The sequence below is a fragment of the Sipha flava genome, unplaced genomic scaffold, assembly GCF_003268045.1.
Source record: "Sipha flava isolate LNK unplaced genomic scaffold, YSA_version1 3_pilon_pilon, whole genome shotgun sequence".
NCBI lineage: Eukaryota > Metazoa > Arthropoda > Insecta > Hemiptera > Aphididae > Sipha > Sipha flava.
In genome coordinates, this window is record NW_020273108.1 from 4,343,790 (window position 1) to 4,365,389 (window position 21,600).

General features: G+C 31.7%; 2 protein-coding genes across 4 annotated transcripts; one reads left to right on the top strand and one right to left on the bottom strand.

The window, feature by feature from the left end:
- The first annotated feature begins 1,510 nt into the window (after nt 1-1,510).
- On the top strand, nt 1,511-16,346 carry LOC112688664 (arylsulfatase B-like). 3 transcript variants are annotated; one of them, XM_025561974.1, is made up of 9 exons: nt 1,511-1,672; nt 1,733-1,997; nt 10,582-10,741; nt 10,913-11,139; nt 11,735-11,999; nt 13,108-13,298; nt 13,382-13,517; nt 14,135-14,293; nt 15,028-16,346. In XM_025561974.1, the coding sequence occupies exons 2-9, from the start codon at nt 1,887-1,889 to the stop codon at nt 15,462-15,464; spliced, it is 1,686 nt and encodes a 561-aa protein (XP_025417759.1). In that variant the 5' UTR covers nt 1,511-1,672; nt 1,733-1,886; the 3' UTR covers nt 15,465-16,346. The 3 variants fall into 3 exon arrangements, with proteins under 3 accessions (XP_025417759.1, XP_025417758.1, XP_025417760.1); XM_025561975.1 differs by lacking the exon at nt 1,511-1,672 and having other exon boundaries at nt 1,887-1,997; nt 15,028-15,469; nt 15,533-16,346; XM_025561973.1 differs by having other exon boundaries at nt 1,511-1,997.
- Nucleotides 16,347-17,256: 910 nt separating this feature from the next.
- On the bottom strand, nt 17,257-19,926 carry LOC112688665 (cuticle protein 7-like). The gene is made up of 2 exons (XM_025561976.1): nt 19,799-19,926; nt 17,257-18,491 (listed from the first exon to the last, which is right to left on the bottom strand). Exons 1-2 carry the CDS (start codon nt 19,808-19,810, stop codon nt 18,069-18,071), a joined length of 435 nt encoding a protein of 144 aa, XP_025417761.1. The 5' UTR covers nt 19,811-19,926; the 3' UTR covers nt 17,257-18,068.
- Nucleotides 19,927-21,600: the final 1,674 nt, after the last annotated feature.

The window sequence follows — 21,600 nt, forward strand, 5'->3', positions numbered from 1 at the left end:
ACATTATACCTGGGACTTGTGGATTATATCCAACTGAAATTTAAAAAATAAGCATAATTATTTATTTATTTTATTTTGAATAATGGCCAAGTCGATCAAACAATTAAATCATGGCATTTTTTGAGTTATATTGCTTCGGTTTCTAATAATATTTAACTAATGTTATTAGACATTGTTTATTTATTAAAATGAAATACGATTAAGAACGAATAAGTACTTTTTCAATTTCAGAAATTGTATAAACTATAAAATAATATGTATTATATTATACTATACAATATGCATATTAAGTGTCAATGAATAATTTAAAACAAAAAAATCTTTTAATTGTATTGCTGGTCTATACTAAACAATCTCAACAAAAACTGAAATATTGAGCAAAAGGGTTGAATTGTGAATAACCGAAGCAGTATTGAATCTTCATCGTCATTTTCCGTATCAGTAATAAATTTACAAAGGGAGATAATGAAAATTTCATTGACTTTTGCACCGAGTTCTACCCTACTTTATTTTTCATAAATTGCTAGTTAACATTTATTTATTTAGTTATGACGATAAATTTATAAATCATATACGAAACAAGCTGTTGTACTGAGATAGAAAAAGGTATGCTGAATATTGATGTTACGTTTTTATTATTGGTTTTGGATGCAAGTCTAATTATTTATTGAAATTTAAAAGATGATATAAATTCGTTTCACGTTAAAGAGCTCTATTCAAATTGGAGGCTTTAAAATACGATTATATGTTATATTATATATTATACGAGTATATGTTCATAAAAATAAATTTTATTATAAAAAAAAATGATTTAACTTTAAATTTTTATCTCCTATTATATGTATACTATACACATAATACATCCATTTTTATTTAATAGGAATTAAGAAATAGAAAACAACATTTCTAAAAACTAAAATCTAAATGAAATTTATCATTAATTCAAGCTAGAGAAACCAACAAAAAAAATCAATACTAACGTTCTTTTAAACATACGACCCTTGTCTAATTTTTTTTCAAACACTATATTATGATTCTATAATTGCATTTTACGATACAGAAATTTGATCCTGAACAAGAAAAAAAAACAATCATAAATAATCATACAACTATAATAGTATACAAAACCTAACCATAAAAAAAAATGTCTACACTAAACATTCAAAATCAAGAGTTATCATTAAACGATAACAGAGATAATATTCACAATTATTCAACAGGTATTTCATTTTATTATAGTTTTATATGTATGTATTTATAAATGTGCAAATTTATCTAAAACATAATTTATTATTCGACAACTGAGTATTACATGAAGTTATATTACTATCCTAGTATAACACGATATCCCCACTCTTGAAAATTCGTTTTGGTTACCTCTAGCGTAGTATTAGTCCTGTATATTTACTTGTATGTGTGTGTGTGTGTGTGTATTGTAAACTACCTCCTATTTCTTATACGTATATATAAGAAATATTAAGAACTACTAATCACCACAATCTAGTCGTAGTTCGGACGTGTCCGTTTTCGCGTGGGCTATTAAAAACATCCACACCTCCTAGTAGGACACTTCACTTCACCGTGTAAATTGTACCGAAATACATTAATAATATTAAAATATAGTATACATAAAAAAAAAAAGTGTATAGATATTTTGACGGAGTTTTTAATGGTAAATGAAGTGATTTTTTTTTTTTTATATTTATTAAAAATAAAATAAACGAAAAAATAGGGCAACTAAGAAAAAGAGGGAAAACTAGTTCGCTTTTTTCTTTTCACCTTCACCGTCACCGGTTAGAAAATCATCACTTTAGCCTACGAGTTCAATTCGTTATCAAACCTTGTCGCAGTCTCTTACGCCGTCGCCAATTCTACCGTCAGGATTCATGGAAGGAATAGCGATGCTGCCGATCCTCGTCACGTTTGCCGTCGTCCTGCCATCCGCAATGTCAATCACTTCTAAACCAAATATTGTTTTCATAATGGCTGACGATTTGGTAAGAAATTATTTAACCATTTAAATATACATGTGACTGAACCACCAAATAATTATCGATTTTAATTCGAAACTAAAATTCAAACTATCTATTTCATCGAAGTTACATTATAAAAAAAGCAATTGTTTATGCGCACCTAAGGATTACACCATATGAAAATATTACCTGAGAACAATTATTTATATTTCACAACTTTATTGTCTATTTTCAGTATTTATATATATAATTATATATACATTTCATTAACTCGTTACATGTGATTAAACGTTATCTTCGCTTATACGTTACATTATAGGCAGAAATTTGGTTGAATTTTCAAGGGGCAGTAATAATACAATATAAAATTACCACAAGGGTTTCGCTCTCGTAACCTCTTCTACATTTAATTATAGCATATTACTATAAAAAATATAAATATATTTAAATTATAATAAAAAAAACCATAAATAAAATATATTTAAAAATTATAATTATTTTATTTTAATAACAAACATCTAATTTTATCAGAAAAAATATTTAAAATATTATTCCTATTAATATTTTTGAACATATATTCATCAATATACAGAATTAAAAGTTTGTGAAATCTATCCTGAAACATCGATGTTCTCAGGCAGGTTTTTATTTTTCTCAATGCACTGAAACTTCTTTTTCAAGTAGTTGAACTGATTGGTATGGTTAATGTAATAATAAAATTAGGTAATATTATTTGATTTTCTGACATAACTATTAAAACATATTTTATGTTAATATTCATATCACAATTTATTGAACTACAAAATTTTTGATGATTTTTTTGTTAGCACTATTTGTTGGTTAAATATAATTTTACAATTTTCAAAAAAAATGAAAAGATTATTATTAAAACATATAAAAGTAATAATAAAATTTTAAATTAAGTTTCGATTTTAGGAGATCTTTTGAAAATGTTGGCTAAGTCCTGTAATCTCCCTGATATTCTTCTATGTATGACAAATTCGTTAAAAATTCATAATGGATTCTGTTTTTATTTAAGATATTAATGTGACATTACATACATACCTCTTTACTTTTTTTACATATATAATATAAAAAATAAATATAAGTATAGCATTTTAATATTACTAATTTTCGTGGAATACTCACATGCTGGTACATATTGTATATAGCATTATATAATATGTAAAATATTTGAGATTTCTTATGCAATTTCAGCTAAGACACTTAATATACCATTACTATAATGTTGACAAGTAATAAATATGTATCACATTATAATACATAAGTAGGTAAGAACATTAAAAAAATAACTAAAACGTGTCTACACATTTAAAATTACAGCATGAAAAAATTAATTATAATATTATCTATTTTCTTCACCATATTATTTTTCGTAGTATGTAGACTATGTTAAAAACGTTTTATAATGTCCATCGTAAGAAATTATACCAAAAATTAAATCAAAAACAAGATATTACATGTATAATGTAACTCCCTAATGATTATAAACGAATAAAAATAAGAGGAAAATTTGTAATTAATTTATCTTTTCTTACATTATATTTACAAAAATCATTAGGAGTGAATATACGGTAAAAAACGTTTCCTCGCAATATGTATTTTTTCCAATCAATTAAGAAATAACGTAAAATCTGAATTTGAAAATAATAATAATCCATTTAAGTATGATTTAAAATTATATTTTATTTAACGCCAATGATTAAGAAATATCAGGCTAAGTAGGTAATTAACAACAACAATAAAATTTAAATATAAAGTACTTGATCAGAAGTAATAATTGTACATCAAGGCCATTACCCCTTAATTATAATTTATAATTGGTGGAACCTAAACATAATATAAATATATAAAGATTAGTTGTGTTGGCACAATTGTCACACAAACAATTTAAACATAAAGAAACAATATATAGATTATATAGCTAAAAATTATATATCAAAACTTAAAATTTATACCCGATATGATTTCTATGAGAATAATTTACAAACATAATATGTAAAACAATCACGTGAGTAAACATTTAACATTTAATCTTATTTGGGACATTTTCATCGTAAAAATGATTGATAAATTAAAATATATCAGTGAATTATGCACAAAACATTTGAAGAACTTCGGAAAAAATGGTAATAATAAAAAATCCAAAAAAATCTGAAAATTATAATATAATTGATATTATCACCTTGCCATTTATTTTATTATTAATTTTATCAAAATTTAATTAATACTCATCAATATATTTTTTAAATTATTTCTTACTTTATCCCATAATTTATTGAGTTCTGAAAATTAAAACTGCAACATTAAACAGTTTGGAAATATATCCTATTATCGTTTGTTCTCGTAGTCCTTTAATTATGATATGTATTATCATAGTTGGTATTTTTCAAATAATGTTTACAAATTAGAATATATAATGACATACAAAATATTTTTTACTGTTTTACCAATTATACAATGAGTACGTTTTTAATGAAATCATATACCTTAATAACGATTTAAAAAATGAAAAATAAATATAAGGAAAACTTCAAATTAAATTTAAAAAAAATATATTATCAAATTAATACATTTAAATTTAAAAAAATGTATCCAAATACATTTTCTACTTATCTTTTTTAACAAGTATAAGATATATTTGCAACATTTAAGGGTGCAAAAAATTCCTAATAAATTTCTATTCGATATTTACATTTAAGAAAAAAAATTAATTTTTTTATAAATCCTAGCTTCTCCATAAAATAAAAAAAATCCTTTGATTCTAATCGAATAATTTTATTTGACAATCTGAACATTTTAACCACTATACATAATGGTGAATGATCACCATTTGATTTTGACTGTCCAGCGCTTTTGGCGTGGCCGCAAAATATTTTCGTTATATTCTGTATCCGATCGGATCACGTACCGATTATAACTACCTAATTATTGTGCGTATAACATTTTCAGTTTCGTAATAGAGTCCTCGAAGGTAATCGTACGACAACGTACATTATCCAACACCGAAGCGAGTAGCCGAATTGTGTACAGAAAAAAAAAAGGTCACGATCACTTATATTATAGATAAATCGGGGCCCGAGTTTATTGAAACACACGTTATTTCCGTCTTGATATTTCTAGCCAAATATTGATCAACGATGTTGACAGCAGTTATGAAATAATTTCATAATAAACATTTCCAACCACAAAGTTGTATTCTAAAGACGAAATCTGATTTAAACTATACCTAGTCTTCTTAGTTTTTAAACCGCATGATAAATATACCTAATTCATTAATGTTAGCGATTCTGCTCGAGTACACGTTTATAACTCGTCACATATTTCTATCTGCTATCAATAGTTTGCGTGAGTGAAAAACAATATAAAAAAAATTCAAAACGTTGACGCAAACTTCGAATCACTATGTGTACAATTATCGATTAATCAGAAACTCGATTGTCCATTACACCGGCATACGCTCTATGGACACGGTCCGCTAAATTATGACTAGGTTATAGGTTATTACTAGGTATCTATATGTACATAGTCGCTATTAAAATATTTGCATACGGATTTTTGTGCACCACTATCACGTACAGGAGCTATCCAACTGTAAAGAACAGGGATAAATGGCTCCTAACCGATTTTCACTTATTGATTTGGGATTTTATTTTTTTATATGTATATCCTTTTGTAGTATTTTAGTTCTAATATTCAACAGTTAGCTTAGAGCGATTCTAAAGTAAAGGACGTGTAAATTTAAATGCGCATAAGGTATAAACTCGTATTAAGTCATAGCGGATTTGAGTGCGGGCGGGTAGTGATCAATTTACTCTTTGGGTACAACATCTTCGGACTACCACTGACCGTGTGTACCTATGCCTAGTATTATGTGTACAACGAGAACCAACAAATTAATAGATATTAAAATGATATACAATGATATGTACGTATAAACCATGTATGATAGAAGAAATTTAGTTTTCCAATAGAAAAAATAATCCAACGCCAACGGCACCGTGGTTGTTGCGTCGTGGATAACATTGAATCGGATCGCGTACTGTTTTCACGTTACAACCCGGTTATGAGACCGGCAAACCCGTTCCCAACCGTTACGCAAAAAAACAATCTTGATATTAATATATTGCCCGGTAATTCTCTAATATCACAACATCCGTCGTTGTTCGATCGACGAGGAGAGCATTGACATTGCGAGTGATATTTGCAAATATATTGCGGTCTCTGCGGTCTTCGCAGCTACGGTAGCGACGCTCGACGGCGAAAACGTTCAAAACACCTCGCGAGAAACGAATGCGATTAATAATCTCGGAGAGCCCGATAAACCGACTTGCATGACGGTGAATAGAAACCTATAGTAATATCTACATCCAGAAAATAATCTGTCAAACGGGGAGAGGAGAACTATAATTGAATCTCGTTTTATCCCGTATTTTTTAATAACTATTCGGATATGAGGTAGTCAAGGACGTTTTATTATAGCTTAGTGGCTACTGCTCTTTCCTGTTTGCGCTAAAAACATTTGTCCGCATGAAACGCGTCTTACGGCAGTCGAAATGGAACATTGTTCGTTGCGCGCAAACTCGTCTGTACAACTTATTCCGGATTCATTAAAACGGAATTATTATAAAAATCAAAACGTGTAGAAATTTCAACAATGAGTATTAGTGCAGCATTATTATTGCAAGACTAAGCGGCACTGTGTGAAATTCATTGTCCCGGGTGAAAATCTCGTTTGTTATATTATATTTTTATAACATTTCTTTAATTTGCCAACTTCATAGGATGAACTTTAAAAAAACCAGAGATGAGAAACGTTTTTTATTTTTTCGTTTACGTTTATTGATTTAAAAAATATCGTTTTTGTTTAACGTTTTTAAACATTTTTGTTTATTACGTTTTTGATAATTTTGTTTGTTTTTTTTTATATATCCTTATTTCTTATACCTAACTTATAATAGTTACAATGAATATTCAATATACTGAATATAGGAATGCACATTAGTTATAATTAATTATTCTTAATAATTAAAATTTTAATTTTAAATCAAAATTATAATTTATATTTTATATGAAAATAATAAAATTCAAAATTTTAAATTAAAACGTTTTTAAAAAGTGCATTGGTAAGAGTAAAGACTAAAGAGTAAGTAAATACGTAAAGTAAAACACTATTTCAGATTTCTATAGATTTCGTTATAATATTTTTTTTGTTTTCGTTTTTCTTTTTTTTCGTTTAATAACGGTTTTTAAAAACGTTTTCAAAAACGTTTTCCATCCCTGAAAAAATACATGACTGAACTGTTTAAACCGACAACAGCAGTATAGTTATAATGTCTAGAGTAGGTACTTAAAATACAAGCACACTAGACGAATAGATAGTTACAATCACTGACAAACAAGTTATTATAATAAAAATATACAAAGTATATTGAGTAATAATTAAGGTTTAATACCAATCTAACGTCTATATAAGTGTATTAGGTATTAGTATAAGTGTACGTAATTATTAGATAACTTTTTTTTTAGTTTTCAAAAGTCTTTTATTCAATCTTTTGCAATATAGTAGAATAAGAACAACTGATAAAAATAAATAAATAAAAAAGCATTTTTTAAACACACAGAAATGATTGATGTGAAGTTGACCTATAATATAGATCGATACACCAACACGTTTTAATTTACATCGTACTCATTAAACAATGTTTATAACTATTTGTAACATATTTAGGTATACATTGTCGATGTGCGACCAATAACTCGTATCTCAAAAAAAAAAAAAATCAATTTTGCGATTTATAATTAAAAAAAAAAAAAGGAAAAGTATCCCATTTTTTGATAAAATAATATCTTATCTTTATTTAATTTTATGGAAGTTAGAAAATAAATACTAATTCTGTGGTAAATCAAATTTTTAGATAAAAAAATGTCTGGAATGTTAAAATGTTATCAATCAAATATTATTAATAGTAATACACTATGAAGAAGTCATATTTCAAAAAAAAAAAAAAAAAAAAAATTATTATTGCCTTAATTAAAAAAAAAAAGTTACATTTATCTGTATCATTGTATTTTCTAACCACGTTTTAGTCTTTCCTTAACTTTTTTGAGATACGAGATCGATCGCCCATTCGCCCATTAACGATATATGTATTATATATATAATATATTTTCGTATACTCCCGGCAACTGGCCGTGATACTTTTCCACATATATTTTTATAAAACCTATCGAACACACGTGAATGAACGCAAAATAGTATTATTTATTGAACTATTTTTCCAATACTTTTCATCCGTTGACTTCCACGTGCTAACGCTTGACAGTCTGTCATGTTTACGTGAGAAAACATTTTCATTCACTTATTTTTGACAGGTTAGTCGAACATGCATATTAATAATGCTATATATATATATATATATATTATTTTTTTTCAATATTACTATATAAGCTTGTAAATAAAGAAGTTTTCATTTTTACGATACTGTACTAAAAGACAGTCATTCATTTATTCAGACTATTGTGTGCTTATTATATATTTTATGTGTCACATTATTTGGATGAAAAGTATAAACATGGGTATGTGTAGAGAGTGGAGAGTGGTACTACTAGGCATTGAACTCTCTCGAATATCACACAATACCTTCCATGAACCATAATCGATCTGTCTGAATTCGACCCTAATAGTTTTTCCAAATTATTGAACTTGTTTATTTTTTCGTTTCGAATTTTCAACGAGAATACTGTTTATATCATTTATACGTTTTCGAATCCGAATGGAAATGTACAATTTTTCAATGATTAAATATCTTAATATATGATTAAACTAAATGATGATCATACCAAGCACATTTTTAAGATATAATTATAATATAATAATAATAATCACATCAAACATTTGTTGCGAACCATAGTACATTGTTACAAAACAAATTTAAAATATTATCAACGTGTTACGTTGAACCGACATAACAAACACGACAACACAAATGATAGAAAGGTAATATATGATGTATGTGTATATACAGTGCAATATGTTCGCTGTACGCACAATCTTTCGGTATGCGACATTGACCTTCATACAAACGACGACAACAAAAATAACAAGATCGAAAATTAAATGCCGGACACCGAACACCCGGATGTACATATATTATTAGAGTCTTGATTCGCTCAACTAAGCGACCAGTACTTATCATTTTATGGTTTTTTTTTTTTTTTTTTTTTTTTAAACCCGATCGATGAATCGATAAAAAACGATTCGCAGAGGAACTCAATTTTTGCCCTAAGGTTTATTTGTAAACAAATACAATTCAAATTTGTTCGTTTTTTTTCGTACATTTTATTTTTTTCGTTTGGGAAAATGATCACACGAAGTAAAATGATTGTTCATTAATTATTTGGAATTTATCTTCAGTGAAGTACATCGTAAATATGTTCATTCATCATTTGTGACTCCTCACATTTTATTAATCCCTCAATAGACTATTCTAAAATTACAATGTTGCGACATATCATTATTATATAATTTTTTCATCAACATTATAAGCATATCATTTAATATTTTAGTTGATATAAATGTTATGTTAATTAATATTTATGTTAATATAAACAAAAGTATTTTACTTGATAAAAATAATGAATTTAATTCATAACACTTGACTATGAAATGCTCAACACAATAACTCACGCGTTTTAAGATAATCACAAGCTTATCGACTTATTTGAAATAATTGTCTGCACAGGAAGTTCCTTAATACAGTGCATTTACATAGAGCGAAATAAATGATAACCGACTAAATGTATGATTTCTCCACACTATTCATTGCAGCTAAAGCACGTGCGTGCAATATAATTTCGGCTATTCTCTGTGTGATCTCACACAATTTTACCGATTATTGTAGACCATTTAATATTTTAAAGTAAATATGAAGTGATATAATAAATTAATACCATAATGATTTTAAAAACAAATAAATTTTCATCGATATGCCTTCTTCAGAACATACTATCAATCTAACTAACCTAACTTGTTGTACAATATGTTTTCACGAAGTATTTTTATTCAAATTTACACCAATATTAATCGAATAAATAAATAAATAATTTTTTGATTTACTAACTACTGTTCAGAATATCTCATTTAAAAGTCAATCTCATACTATCGGAATTAGATTCTGAGGAATTAAAAATAAAAATTTTAAATAAGGGAGAAAAATGGTTCAAAGAGAAAGAAAAATATTATGTAAATATTTAAATATTTTTAATGATTTTTACTGTTATCCTAAATTAGTTTAACACTTGCTTTTTGTTAGATAAATAAATAGGACATGGATATTTAAAAAAAATATGGAGTACCGTTCTCTGAAATTCAATTAAATATTTTATAAATATTAAATGAGATAACTCAAAAATAAATATTTATACAATTTTTGAAACTTTGTGGTGAAAAAAACTGTACCTAAAAAAACATTATCTATATCAGTCGAATTTTGGACCTAAACATCCGTTATAATTTCGAACTACGTATGATGAAACGTAATTAAATTTAATTTATTATTATTTTACCGTATCTCAATATTTTTAGGGATGGAATGATTTAAGTTTTCACGGGTCTGACGAAATCCCAACGCCCAACATCGATGCTCTAGCGTTCAACGGTGTTGTGCTCAACAACATGTACACGCAACCGGTGTGCACACCGTCTCGAGTGGCTTTGATGACTGGAAAATATCCGATTAAATTAGGTAAGGAACAATATTAGAAACATCAACCAATGATTTTTTTTTTTTTTTTGACACTTACTATTAAATACGAACGCTGCTGTTGGATTCTTCTCGAAAACAATTAGTTTCAAAGAACCATACACCGGCTGTAACTAAACATTATTACTACATTGTATTTCTGCGATGTTAAAGGTATGCAAGGTCCTCCGATTTACGGTGCCGAACCCAACGGTTTATCGTTGTCCGAGAAACTGTTGCCGGAATACTTCAGAGAATTAGGATACACGACTCGAGCCATAGGAAAATGGCATTTAGGTTACTACAGGACAGCTTACACGCCCACGCGACGCGGTTTTGACTCGCACTTTGGCTACTACACTGGATACATCAGCTATTACGATTACATCCTACAAGATGTCGTAAGTATATTCCCTTTTCAATGTCTGAACTTGAATGAAAATAACCGTTTAGTTCCACGATTGTAATAACGGAACTTCGATTGAAAATAATGAAGGACGATATATTTAGTTTACACAACATAAAGTATATATAAGCACACAATTATTCGTTGGATAATTTCAAATATAGAGTGCGATTTATCTATTATGTGTTTAACACTTTTTTCGAACACGATCAGTCATAATCTAATAAGAATTGCATATGATTATAATTTTTCAAAATCTTTAAACGTCACGGTTGCGGTTCGTTTGCAAAAAAAAAAAAAAAAATAATAATCTAAAAGGGCTTAGTTCCATTTATACAGTCCCTTCGTTACATCTTCACCTATACGCAGATCACGGTATTAAAGTGTATTGTAAGATACGATAAATGTATTATAGGTTTGACATTCCTAGTCCGTTTTTAACAGATTCCACAATACCACTTATTAACATTCACGAACGTGTACAGTGCATGTATAATTTATGTAAATAATTTTGTTCGGTTACATTTTATCTGTATGGTGAAATTTAAATTTATAATAAAACCATGATTTTATTTATATTGCAAATTCAGTACCAGAACTTCGGCGAGTTCCACGGATTTGATATGCGCAGAAACGATACGATCGCTTGGGACGTGGTCGGCAAGTACGCCACTGACGTGTTTACCGACGAGGCGGTACGACTCATTAAAACACAACCGACCGATAAACCTCTGTTCATGTATTTAGCTCATGTAGCCGTGCACACGGGTAACAGGGGTAAATACTTGGAAGCGCCACAGTCGGAGATCAACAAATTCAGTCACATATTGGACCCAAACCGAAGGACTTATGCAGGTGCTTGAACGACGTTTACAATATACTAACCAAGTTTAAACAAACCAATGGCCTATTGGAAAATCGGGATAGTCGAATTGCACTTATTATATTGCACTTGTATGAATAAATGTTCGAATTTCACTTGGATTGAAAAAAAGTAATGGTTGAACTGCACTCGTTCAAAAAAAAAGAGTTATATTGGAAAACCTTCTAAAAATATTATGAATCTTTCTGTTGAAGAACGCTACAGCGTACTTATTTAAAAGCATTATATATTAGTTCGTGCCATTTAGATAACGCAGATAATATTATATAATAATAACATACATACTCAGAAGCGTATTACCAAAGTAGAATTTTTGAATACAGTTAGTCATTACTACAAAAAATGATCGAAATGACAAAAAAAAATTATAATAATGACAATAATTAAATTTAACGATTAAAATATATATATACCTAATAATAATAATATGTATAATATAATATAATATAATGTACAATCTAACAGTTATAATGTAAATATATATAATTAACATATAATAATGTGATGTATAAAACAATAATTTTTAACCACGCTAATGATTACTAAATGGTAATAAATGTAACTAAATAAAATAAATCTAACCCCTTCAAATGCATGATAATTTTATTGAAATACTTTTTTGAGTCCAAGTGCAGTTCGATCACTACCTACTTTTTACCCGAGTGCAGTTCGACCATTACCTTTTTTAAACCCAAGTGCAATTCGACCATACCTTGGCAAATAGTATTAGCATTAATATTTACCCGTAATTAGGTTTTACTTTCCAAACCGTTAAAACAGTAATTTGTAATATTCATTTTGGGACGAGAGGTTTTGTTTGTTACGTATAATCCCTGATTTCTTAGGTGATATTTATTCTTATTAATACAAATCGAACGGAAACGTAATCGCAACATTTCAGAACTCGTTCAAAAATAAATTAAATTATGTTCTTCTTCATATTACATTAAATTAATGCACCCCATTGTATTACATATTAAATGTAATTTAACATTTTTGTGTTGGTTATTAATTTGACTATTTAACTCGTGTTAATATTCTTTATTGACCGGTTTAACTTTGATGAAATGCGTGTTGCAGCGATGGTGTCCAAGTTAGATGAATCCGTTGGTCGTGTTGTACAAGCACTAGACGAACAAAAAATGTTGCACAACACCATAATCGTTTTCATGTCGGACAACGGTTCGCCGTCTTTCGACGACTCCGGTCGGAATTTCGGATCTGCCGCCGGCGTTACTCCTAATTGGGGTTCCAATTTTCCCTACAGAGGTGTAAGCGTGTGCAATATTTTAGCAGTGTATAATTGTTCACGAGCAGTGCGTGAATTGTATCGGTTTGTGTTTTATGTTCGCAGATAAAAAATACGTTGTGGGAAGGAGGCGTCAAGAGCCCGTCTCTTATCTGGGCACCACATTTTCAAGAAAATCCTCGCGTTTCCAAACAACTCATGCACATCACCGACTGGTTACCTACGCTATATTCGGCTGCGGGTATGTACAACTGGTACTATTGTGACAAACACGTTGTGTAACTCAATCTCAACTCAATTTTTTTGTTCATAAAAATTTAAAACATGATTTAATAATGAATAGGTATATTCATATATATATTTATATAAAATTAAAGGTTTTCAACTTGACGAATGTAACATTATTTCAGAGAAAGGGTGAATAATTTTAAAAACCATGAAACATAAAAACGTTATTTCTAATTATGTATTATGCAATATTGTTGATTACCATTATTATTGATTACCATCAATAATCCGGAGAAAATACTTTTGAGTTAAAGATAACGATATATTTATCGATATAAATGTAATGAAGTCTTATTTATATTATTTTTTTTTATCCGGCATTAAAATCATGACATGTGCATTATACATATATTAAATGAACTTCATTATTTTAATGGCCTCCTACAGTTGTTTAAAAGTGGGCATGAACCTGAAAATATTGAGAACCTTAAATTTAGTTTCTAAAATAAGATATAATACATCACAAAAATTCGGTCTCATTCGAATGATCACGAAACAATTAACTCTGACTATATTTTTATGAATACAATTTTTATCAATTTTTTTGTAACATACATTTTATGATTTTAGGAGGAAATCCGGGATTTTTACCAAAAGATATGGACGGAACCGATCAATGGACAGCACTTACATTGAATTTACCATCACAGCGTAATTTCGTTTTGCTTAACATTGACGAAAAACAGCGTTACGCGGCAATCATTAAAGATAGCTGGAAATTAATCGTCGGTGAGTTTTTAGTTAACCATATAATTAAATGAACCTGTTTTATTTAACTCAGATCGTATCGCTAAATCAATAACTATAATTAACCACGAACGATTCCAATAATTAAGTTTTCTCGTTTTCGACCAGATATCAGTAGTAAAAATCCAACAAAAACCGATATAAAAATGTTTAGAAATTCATTACGAGCTCGAAAGTCATTGTACTTAATATTATTTGTTTCTGCGGTGCGTCGCAGTTCATGAAATACTTTAAAAGTGCTCAATAGGATTCAACAGAACTCCATAAGATAGAGTAGTTACTACTAGTTTGTTTGGTAACGTAATACCAGTTGGTTTAATAATTTATTACAAAATCCTTGATATTATCAGTTACGAACGCACTAGACCAGCCACGTAACCTATCCGTGGCCAATTCTTAACATCTACTTTCGCAGTGGTAGAAGGAGTACTGAATAACTTGTATATGAGATTTATTCGTTGAATAAGACTTATTCATTTGGCCCCATCGGACCGTTAAGAATCTTCGTGCAAAAATACCGAAAGCACCGGGGTCCGTGCAGAGCTCTGGTGCCGCCACGTGCGTGGAGGGTGCTCGGAGATCAACCCTTCCCGAACCGTCTCCAATCCTTCTTTAGATAGCCCCTGCCCACTTACCGCTGGTATTTTACCGTCTCGAGCCCTGTGCTCGCGGCGTCCTCGACGAGCTGGTTCGCTAATCCGACGCGCGTTCCGCAGGTGCGACGGCCAACGGATCGCTGGACGGGTTCTACGGCGCGACCAGGCCGCGGACGCCGTACAACGTGACGGCCGTGATGTACAGCCCGGCCGGGCGCGCGCTCGCCCGGCTGTCGGACGCGTTGCCGTACGCGAGCGCGGCCGGTGCGCGCGACCTGTTGGCCATGCGGTACGAGTCGACGGTCCGGTGCGGCCAGTCGGCCGGAGGGCCGCGCGCCCGGTCCCCGTGTCCCACGGGCGAGGCGTGCCTGTTCGACCTGCTGGCCGACCCGTGCGAGACCGTCAACGTGGCCAAGAAATACGTGGCCGTCAGCGCGCAGCTGTACGAGGCGCTCAAGTACTACCGGCGGCTGCTAGTGCCGCAGACCAACAAGCCGTTCGACCCGAACGGCAACCCGGCCAGGTTCAACGGCACGTGGACCACTTGGACGTACTGATCACCGTATGCCTGCACACGCACCGGAATCATTATTATCATTATTATCGTTACAATTATTTATATTAGGCACCGGATATGATGTTGTGATGAGACGAGGGCGACTGAACGTGAACTGCAACCGACATCTGTAAGATATAATTTATGTTTTTTTAAAGCTGTTCGTCTATTTTAAGTAAAAATCAATCGAATGTTCACCTCCCGTGTACGTTAATAATGTATAATGTAAATTGAAACTACACGTATAGATTTCTGAGCTATTAGAACACATTTTGAGTTAAAAAAAAAAAAAAATGATTTCCTTAACGTTCAGACCTTAATCATTATCATTAATTGTGTTCGCTGTGTTGTGTTCGGGGATGCCATTCGTTTGCTCGTTCGAAAGTACTGTGGTTTTCGACTGTCCTCCTGGCAACTACATCTTACCCGTCCGACCCTTAGGCTAAATATCTATGCCGGTACCTATCGAGAATTCATTTTAATGGGAACAACTGATACCATCGGTTTTCCGCTGCGTTGTAGATGAAGTCTCTAGGTTATTGAAATAAATAAACGGGTATCTTATTTTTATCCTTTATTTATATTACCGTTTTTTTTTCTTTTTTCATCGCAGTGGGTTTTCGATTTTTCGGACCAATATATGTTAATGTTTCACTTAGAAGTTGCGATTTTATAGATTTTGCATCAAGCACACATTTACTATTGATTACTATAACAACATAATACAAATGTGTAACATTTCATACTACAGCCTCATTGTACGTGCAATAGTGTTAACCTTAATGCACACGTAAGGTTTTTCTGTAAATACAGGAACAAAGTACATTTTAAAATATAATTAATTATCACCTATAATTTTTTTAATTTTTCCACGATATATAGTATATACATATAATGATTTTTATCATTGTATGTAGTATTGAATATTTGAATTTTAGCACTTCAAAAAAATTAAAATACTAAAAATTGTAAATATTTTGATTTATTGTAACGTTTTATGTTTACTTATTAGACGTACATTGCAAACAAATTGATCTTGTTCAAATTATTTATTTAGAATTATTTATACTGTAACCATTATAATTTTACTTTAGCTATAGTTTCAACTTGTATATTTTATAAATTATCATTGGTTAATCTTGTCAATTTAATCTATTGGTAAAAAATGATAATTATATATAGATACAAACATTTGTAAAATAGTAATATAGATATTCATAATCAATAATTCATACATAACTGTCATACAAAAACATGTTTATTATAAAATAACTATATTTTATTAGTTAAACAACTATAAATATAGATAAGTGAAATAATTGATTTTAACACTTAATAAAATATGTAAATTATTATTGTGTCAATTAAAGTACTTATAAAATATAGAAAATTAACTAAATAACTGAAGTAGTTTAAATAAATACTGAAATAACTTGGGTTTTTCTTATTTTATTTGGTAAATGGTCACTTAATTGATAACATTTGGTAAAAATGTGCTTATTTAAATTAATTACACTTGAAATGAAAAAATCAATAAGTAAAAGTATTTCCAATTTTAATGCGTTCCTATAATAACTATTGTTTAATTTAACGGTAAATGATTTAAAAATCGAAAATACAAATATGAAGTAAATTTGACGGTTTTTGGATAAAGTAACTCAAATTAATTTTTTCCATTTACTTATTTTTGAGTTATAATAAGCATACATATAACATATGAAAAGACAATTGTGTACAATAAATTAAAGGCACAAAAATATAAACAAAGAAATAATTTTCAAACATAAGCCATCTATTTTAAAATATGCACTGTACTTTGTCGTTAATAAAAAAAATGGTAAGACCTGAAAATTGCGAAAAGTTGTTACAATACAGGAGGAGTTCTATTGAAATTAAATATGATAATAAAATATGCGAAAATAATGGTTCTGAATACAAAAAAGTGGTATTAATTCATACTTTTCTTTATATATATATAAAACATGGTTCTTTAAAAATGATAAAAATCAAGTCAAAAGATTGTTCAATAACAAAAGAGAAAAGCTAATACAAGTATAAGACTAATTAATATTTAATTTTCGTTTATGAACTATTAATATATTTTTAGTACAAAAAAAAAAAAATATAAAAAAAAATGTACACAAACATCAATTAATTGATGTATGAATGAGTTATTCGGGTGATCTGAATCGCACAAGTATTTTCTTCGACGCAAGTGAAACTGTTATATCACTGACAGAGATCTTGTAAAAAATAATCATTTTACATTTTGTCCAAATAATGTTTTATTCGAATGAATAAATAAAAAATAATTCGGAGTAGATAATATTGTAATACGTTTCGATAAATTTGTCCGGAGTGAAATGACGTAGTGTTTCGAACGGGATTTAAGGGACTGGACTCGGGAAAATGAAAAAATAAAAATAAATAAAAGACATTAGCCGAAGATGACACGGCTTGTTTGAACGAAAGAAAAAACAAAAATAATGCGCGACAACGTATACAGTAAATGAAAGCGAAAGTCTCGGGAAAAAAAACCAAAATTAAAAAACGCCCCCGAAAACTGAATACCGCCGCGGCGCCTCAGCGGTACGCAACGTGACGGTCAGTGATTGTGGAATATGTACGACTCGGGAACGTAGCTGTACTGGTGCCCGTGGACGGGCGCGTCGTACTCGGACGGCTTGGGCTGTTCGATCTTCTTCACCTGGGCGCGGAACCCGTGCTCGTCGTCCGCGGTGTACTCGACCACCCGCTTGGAACCGTCCGGCTCGACCACGGTGTACGTGCCGGTGACGGTGCCGTGGCCGTCGCTCACCTCGTTGTGGCTCTTCTCGTCGCCGGTCAGCGGGTCGTGCACCGCGTACTGGAAGTGATACGTCTTGCGCGACGGCTGCTCGCCGTGGTGCTCCGGTTCCGGCGGCCCGAACGCGACCGCGTGCTCGTCCTCCGCCGGCACCGCGTAGTGCGACGGCAACGCCGCGCCGGCCGCCAACAACGCCGCGATCGTCACCATCATCACGTTCAACTGCAATGCGTCGCGTCCTGTACACCCGTACGTACACATGTGCGAACCGAACCTACCGCGAACCGTCCGCGAACCGTTCGCGCCGATCCATCGAGAGTCGGTTTTTTTTTTCGACGAAAATAACCCAGTCCAAGTTGGGACGCTGTTGGTTCGTCGTCGGTATTGGTTGGCGAGCGGATCGCCAGCGTATACGTGCCATTAACGAACATGACACGAACCCTTCGCGAACGGCGAGCGGTATGTTCGGCTCGCACGTGGATACGCGTTCTGTGTCGTGCGACTGTTTTTTCGGGCGGTTTTTTTTTTTTTTTCGTTCACCGATAGAATGCGATCGGTTGTACTAAAAAAGTACTACCGACGGTTACAACGAGAAACTTCGAAACGCGCCCTTACGTATTTTTAACTCAAAGATATTACAATTGTTAGATATTGTATTCAACAATTGCTCCATAAAATGCAAATTTTTCATTTTCGCACCCGAAACGTAGGTACCTTCACCCCCCTTAGTTACGATCCAGATCGATTAACTCGATGTAAACACATTAGAAATTATGGGTAAGCTCGTAGGTGCCGTAAGTTCATCATTACGTTGATAATTTCAAGTAGAAACAACATTTGTATTAAATCCGTTTACATTTTGTTTATAAATCCGCTGTGTTATCCAGCGTATCGTGTTCAAATTTTTTTATTTTCTGTTCGCTAATTTTTAATTTGTTCATTTTTTAGAACATTAAGAAATTCATACACTCCAAGTATAATTCGATTTAATTTTTTTAACATATTGATGTATTGTGAATCATAACAGATAAAATTACAATGCACGGTTGAGTTTAATTATTGATAAATGACAAATTACTACGTCATGTATGTTCGGATAGTAAGAACAAAAAAAAAAACCGTATGGCCCAAAGTCAAGTATAAACTGTAACAGGTCATGTCACCAAAGATATTCATTTTGAATTAAAGGCTTTAACTTGTAAATTAATACCCTTAAACGCGTACTGGTCTGACATATTATTTTGCAAGTATGGTAAATAGTATCAAAAGACCATCGAAACCTGAATGGGAACCTGTTGTTCGTAAACACTCAGAAACAGACATTATAACGATTATTGAAAAGAAAAGCGTTGAATATTATTTTTGATTTTTCGATATGGTATGTGTAAGAAAAAATAATAAATACGAACAAACGAATCAATCACGGTTGATGTTACGAAAATCAGTAAGATAGAAAACCAGAGTAAAAAGCTCTACGACGACGACGAAAATGATTTTTCGTAAACTCCGGTACCCACGTTATTACTCACCTTAGAAACCATGTTTTGCTCGGCGGCGGGTGTTCTGTGCAGCGGGTGCAGAGTAGTTTGGTGTCGGAGTCGATGTAACGTCGTTTCTTGTTTCCTGTACCGGGACGCAGCGACTGATGACGGTCATCGCAAACGTCCGGCGGTATTTATACGCATCCAAAAGGGGGGCGCACCCGCGCGAGTGGCGAAAGTAGGGGTTGAAAGGATTGACCGTGGCCAATTAACGGGGAATCGTCAGCCGCGCATCGTTGTTACGTTACGAGTACAACGCGAAGAGTTGCAAAAAACGACCGAATATGTCCGTACGTCAATCGGTTACGCGTCCGCACGGTCCGGTGCTCATCCCAGGACCCGAGGGTCAAACGGTTGCCCGTCCGATGCGCTCGACGGACGTCAGAATGTCGGTCGGATCAAAAGTCAGACGTCAGTCGTCGTTCTGTGCCGCCACCGTTGTCGTAAGCGCGTACGCAATACACATGATCTCGATCGGTCGAACGTGTCGCGCTAGACCGTGAAACATCGTTTCTCAACCGTGTGCTCGCGCCGTAAACGAACTATTACGTCGTAGCGTAGCAGCTCTGTAGTGCCTACGGTTGTCGATTAGAACGTAATCGTAACAATAACAATAATAGTGGCTACAATGCCGCGCACGTGTTCGTGTCCAACAGTCGCAGGGACGGATCTGGGTCGCGGACAGTTCGGGAGTTTTGTCGGTGGGCCGCTTCTTCGAATAATTATTTTAAACATTATTTTACGGCCAATACGATTCCGTGACACTCAAGCACTTAGTTGATGATATTATTATTTGTTCTTACGTGGCTTCTCCGAATCGGCATAACTTTTGGTTTGTTTATACCGTCAACGATCGACAGTCGTGGATAATATCGATAGAATAAAATTGACTAAGTAATGAATGGAATAAAATATGCCGGCGGTTCCCAACCGTTTTAGCAGTGCGGACCACCAATTTCGTAGAAGATATTTGAGCCCTACCAATAGTTATTTATGTATAATGTGCACATGTGTTAGTTATTACAATTTATTTATTAAAAAACAATTGTTTATGAAAAAAAAAAAAACTTCATTGAACTAGGTTCTTCAAGAGCTAAACAATTTAATGTAATTTTGGATTGTCCCCCACGAAAGAATCAATATCTGGATTAAAATGAAAAGTTTTAGCCTTAAATCGTTCAAAATTCAATTTATTCCATCATTTATTTTTTAAAAAAAATTAAGTAGAAAAATCTCGTTCACACAGCGAAATACTATGATTTTCTATAAACACTTTTCTAGGAAAATAACTCAATGATTATTGAACATTCTACAAGTGTATTTTTTTTTATTCAAGAAACATTTTTATGAAAATAATAAAATAAATAAATAAAATGACATTTTATTATTATTACTATTTTAAATTAAGATGAAGAATTAAAAATCAAAATTATTTTTATTACTTTGCTTTGCTTTTTCTATATTTATAATTTTATAAAATATAAGTGCATATTTTTAGAGCATATTTGTACTTTTTTAAGCGCATAAGTGCATGTATATTTAGTACTTTTTAAATGCATTAAGTTCCGAGCCCTACTTATGACCAAATCGTTGGTCCCCTGTTAATTCTTAACCTGGCAAAAAAAGTTCCCGGCCTGAAATATTAACCCAGTCCATCCCTATTTATATAAATAATGTTAATATAATATGGTTCACGGCCCAGTATCACCTGCTAACGGTCCACTTATGGTCTGCGGCCCATGGGTTGAAAACTACTGAGTTATGCAAATATGCAATCACTCGATCAATAC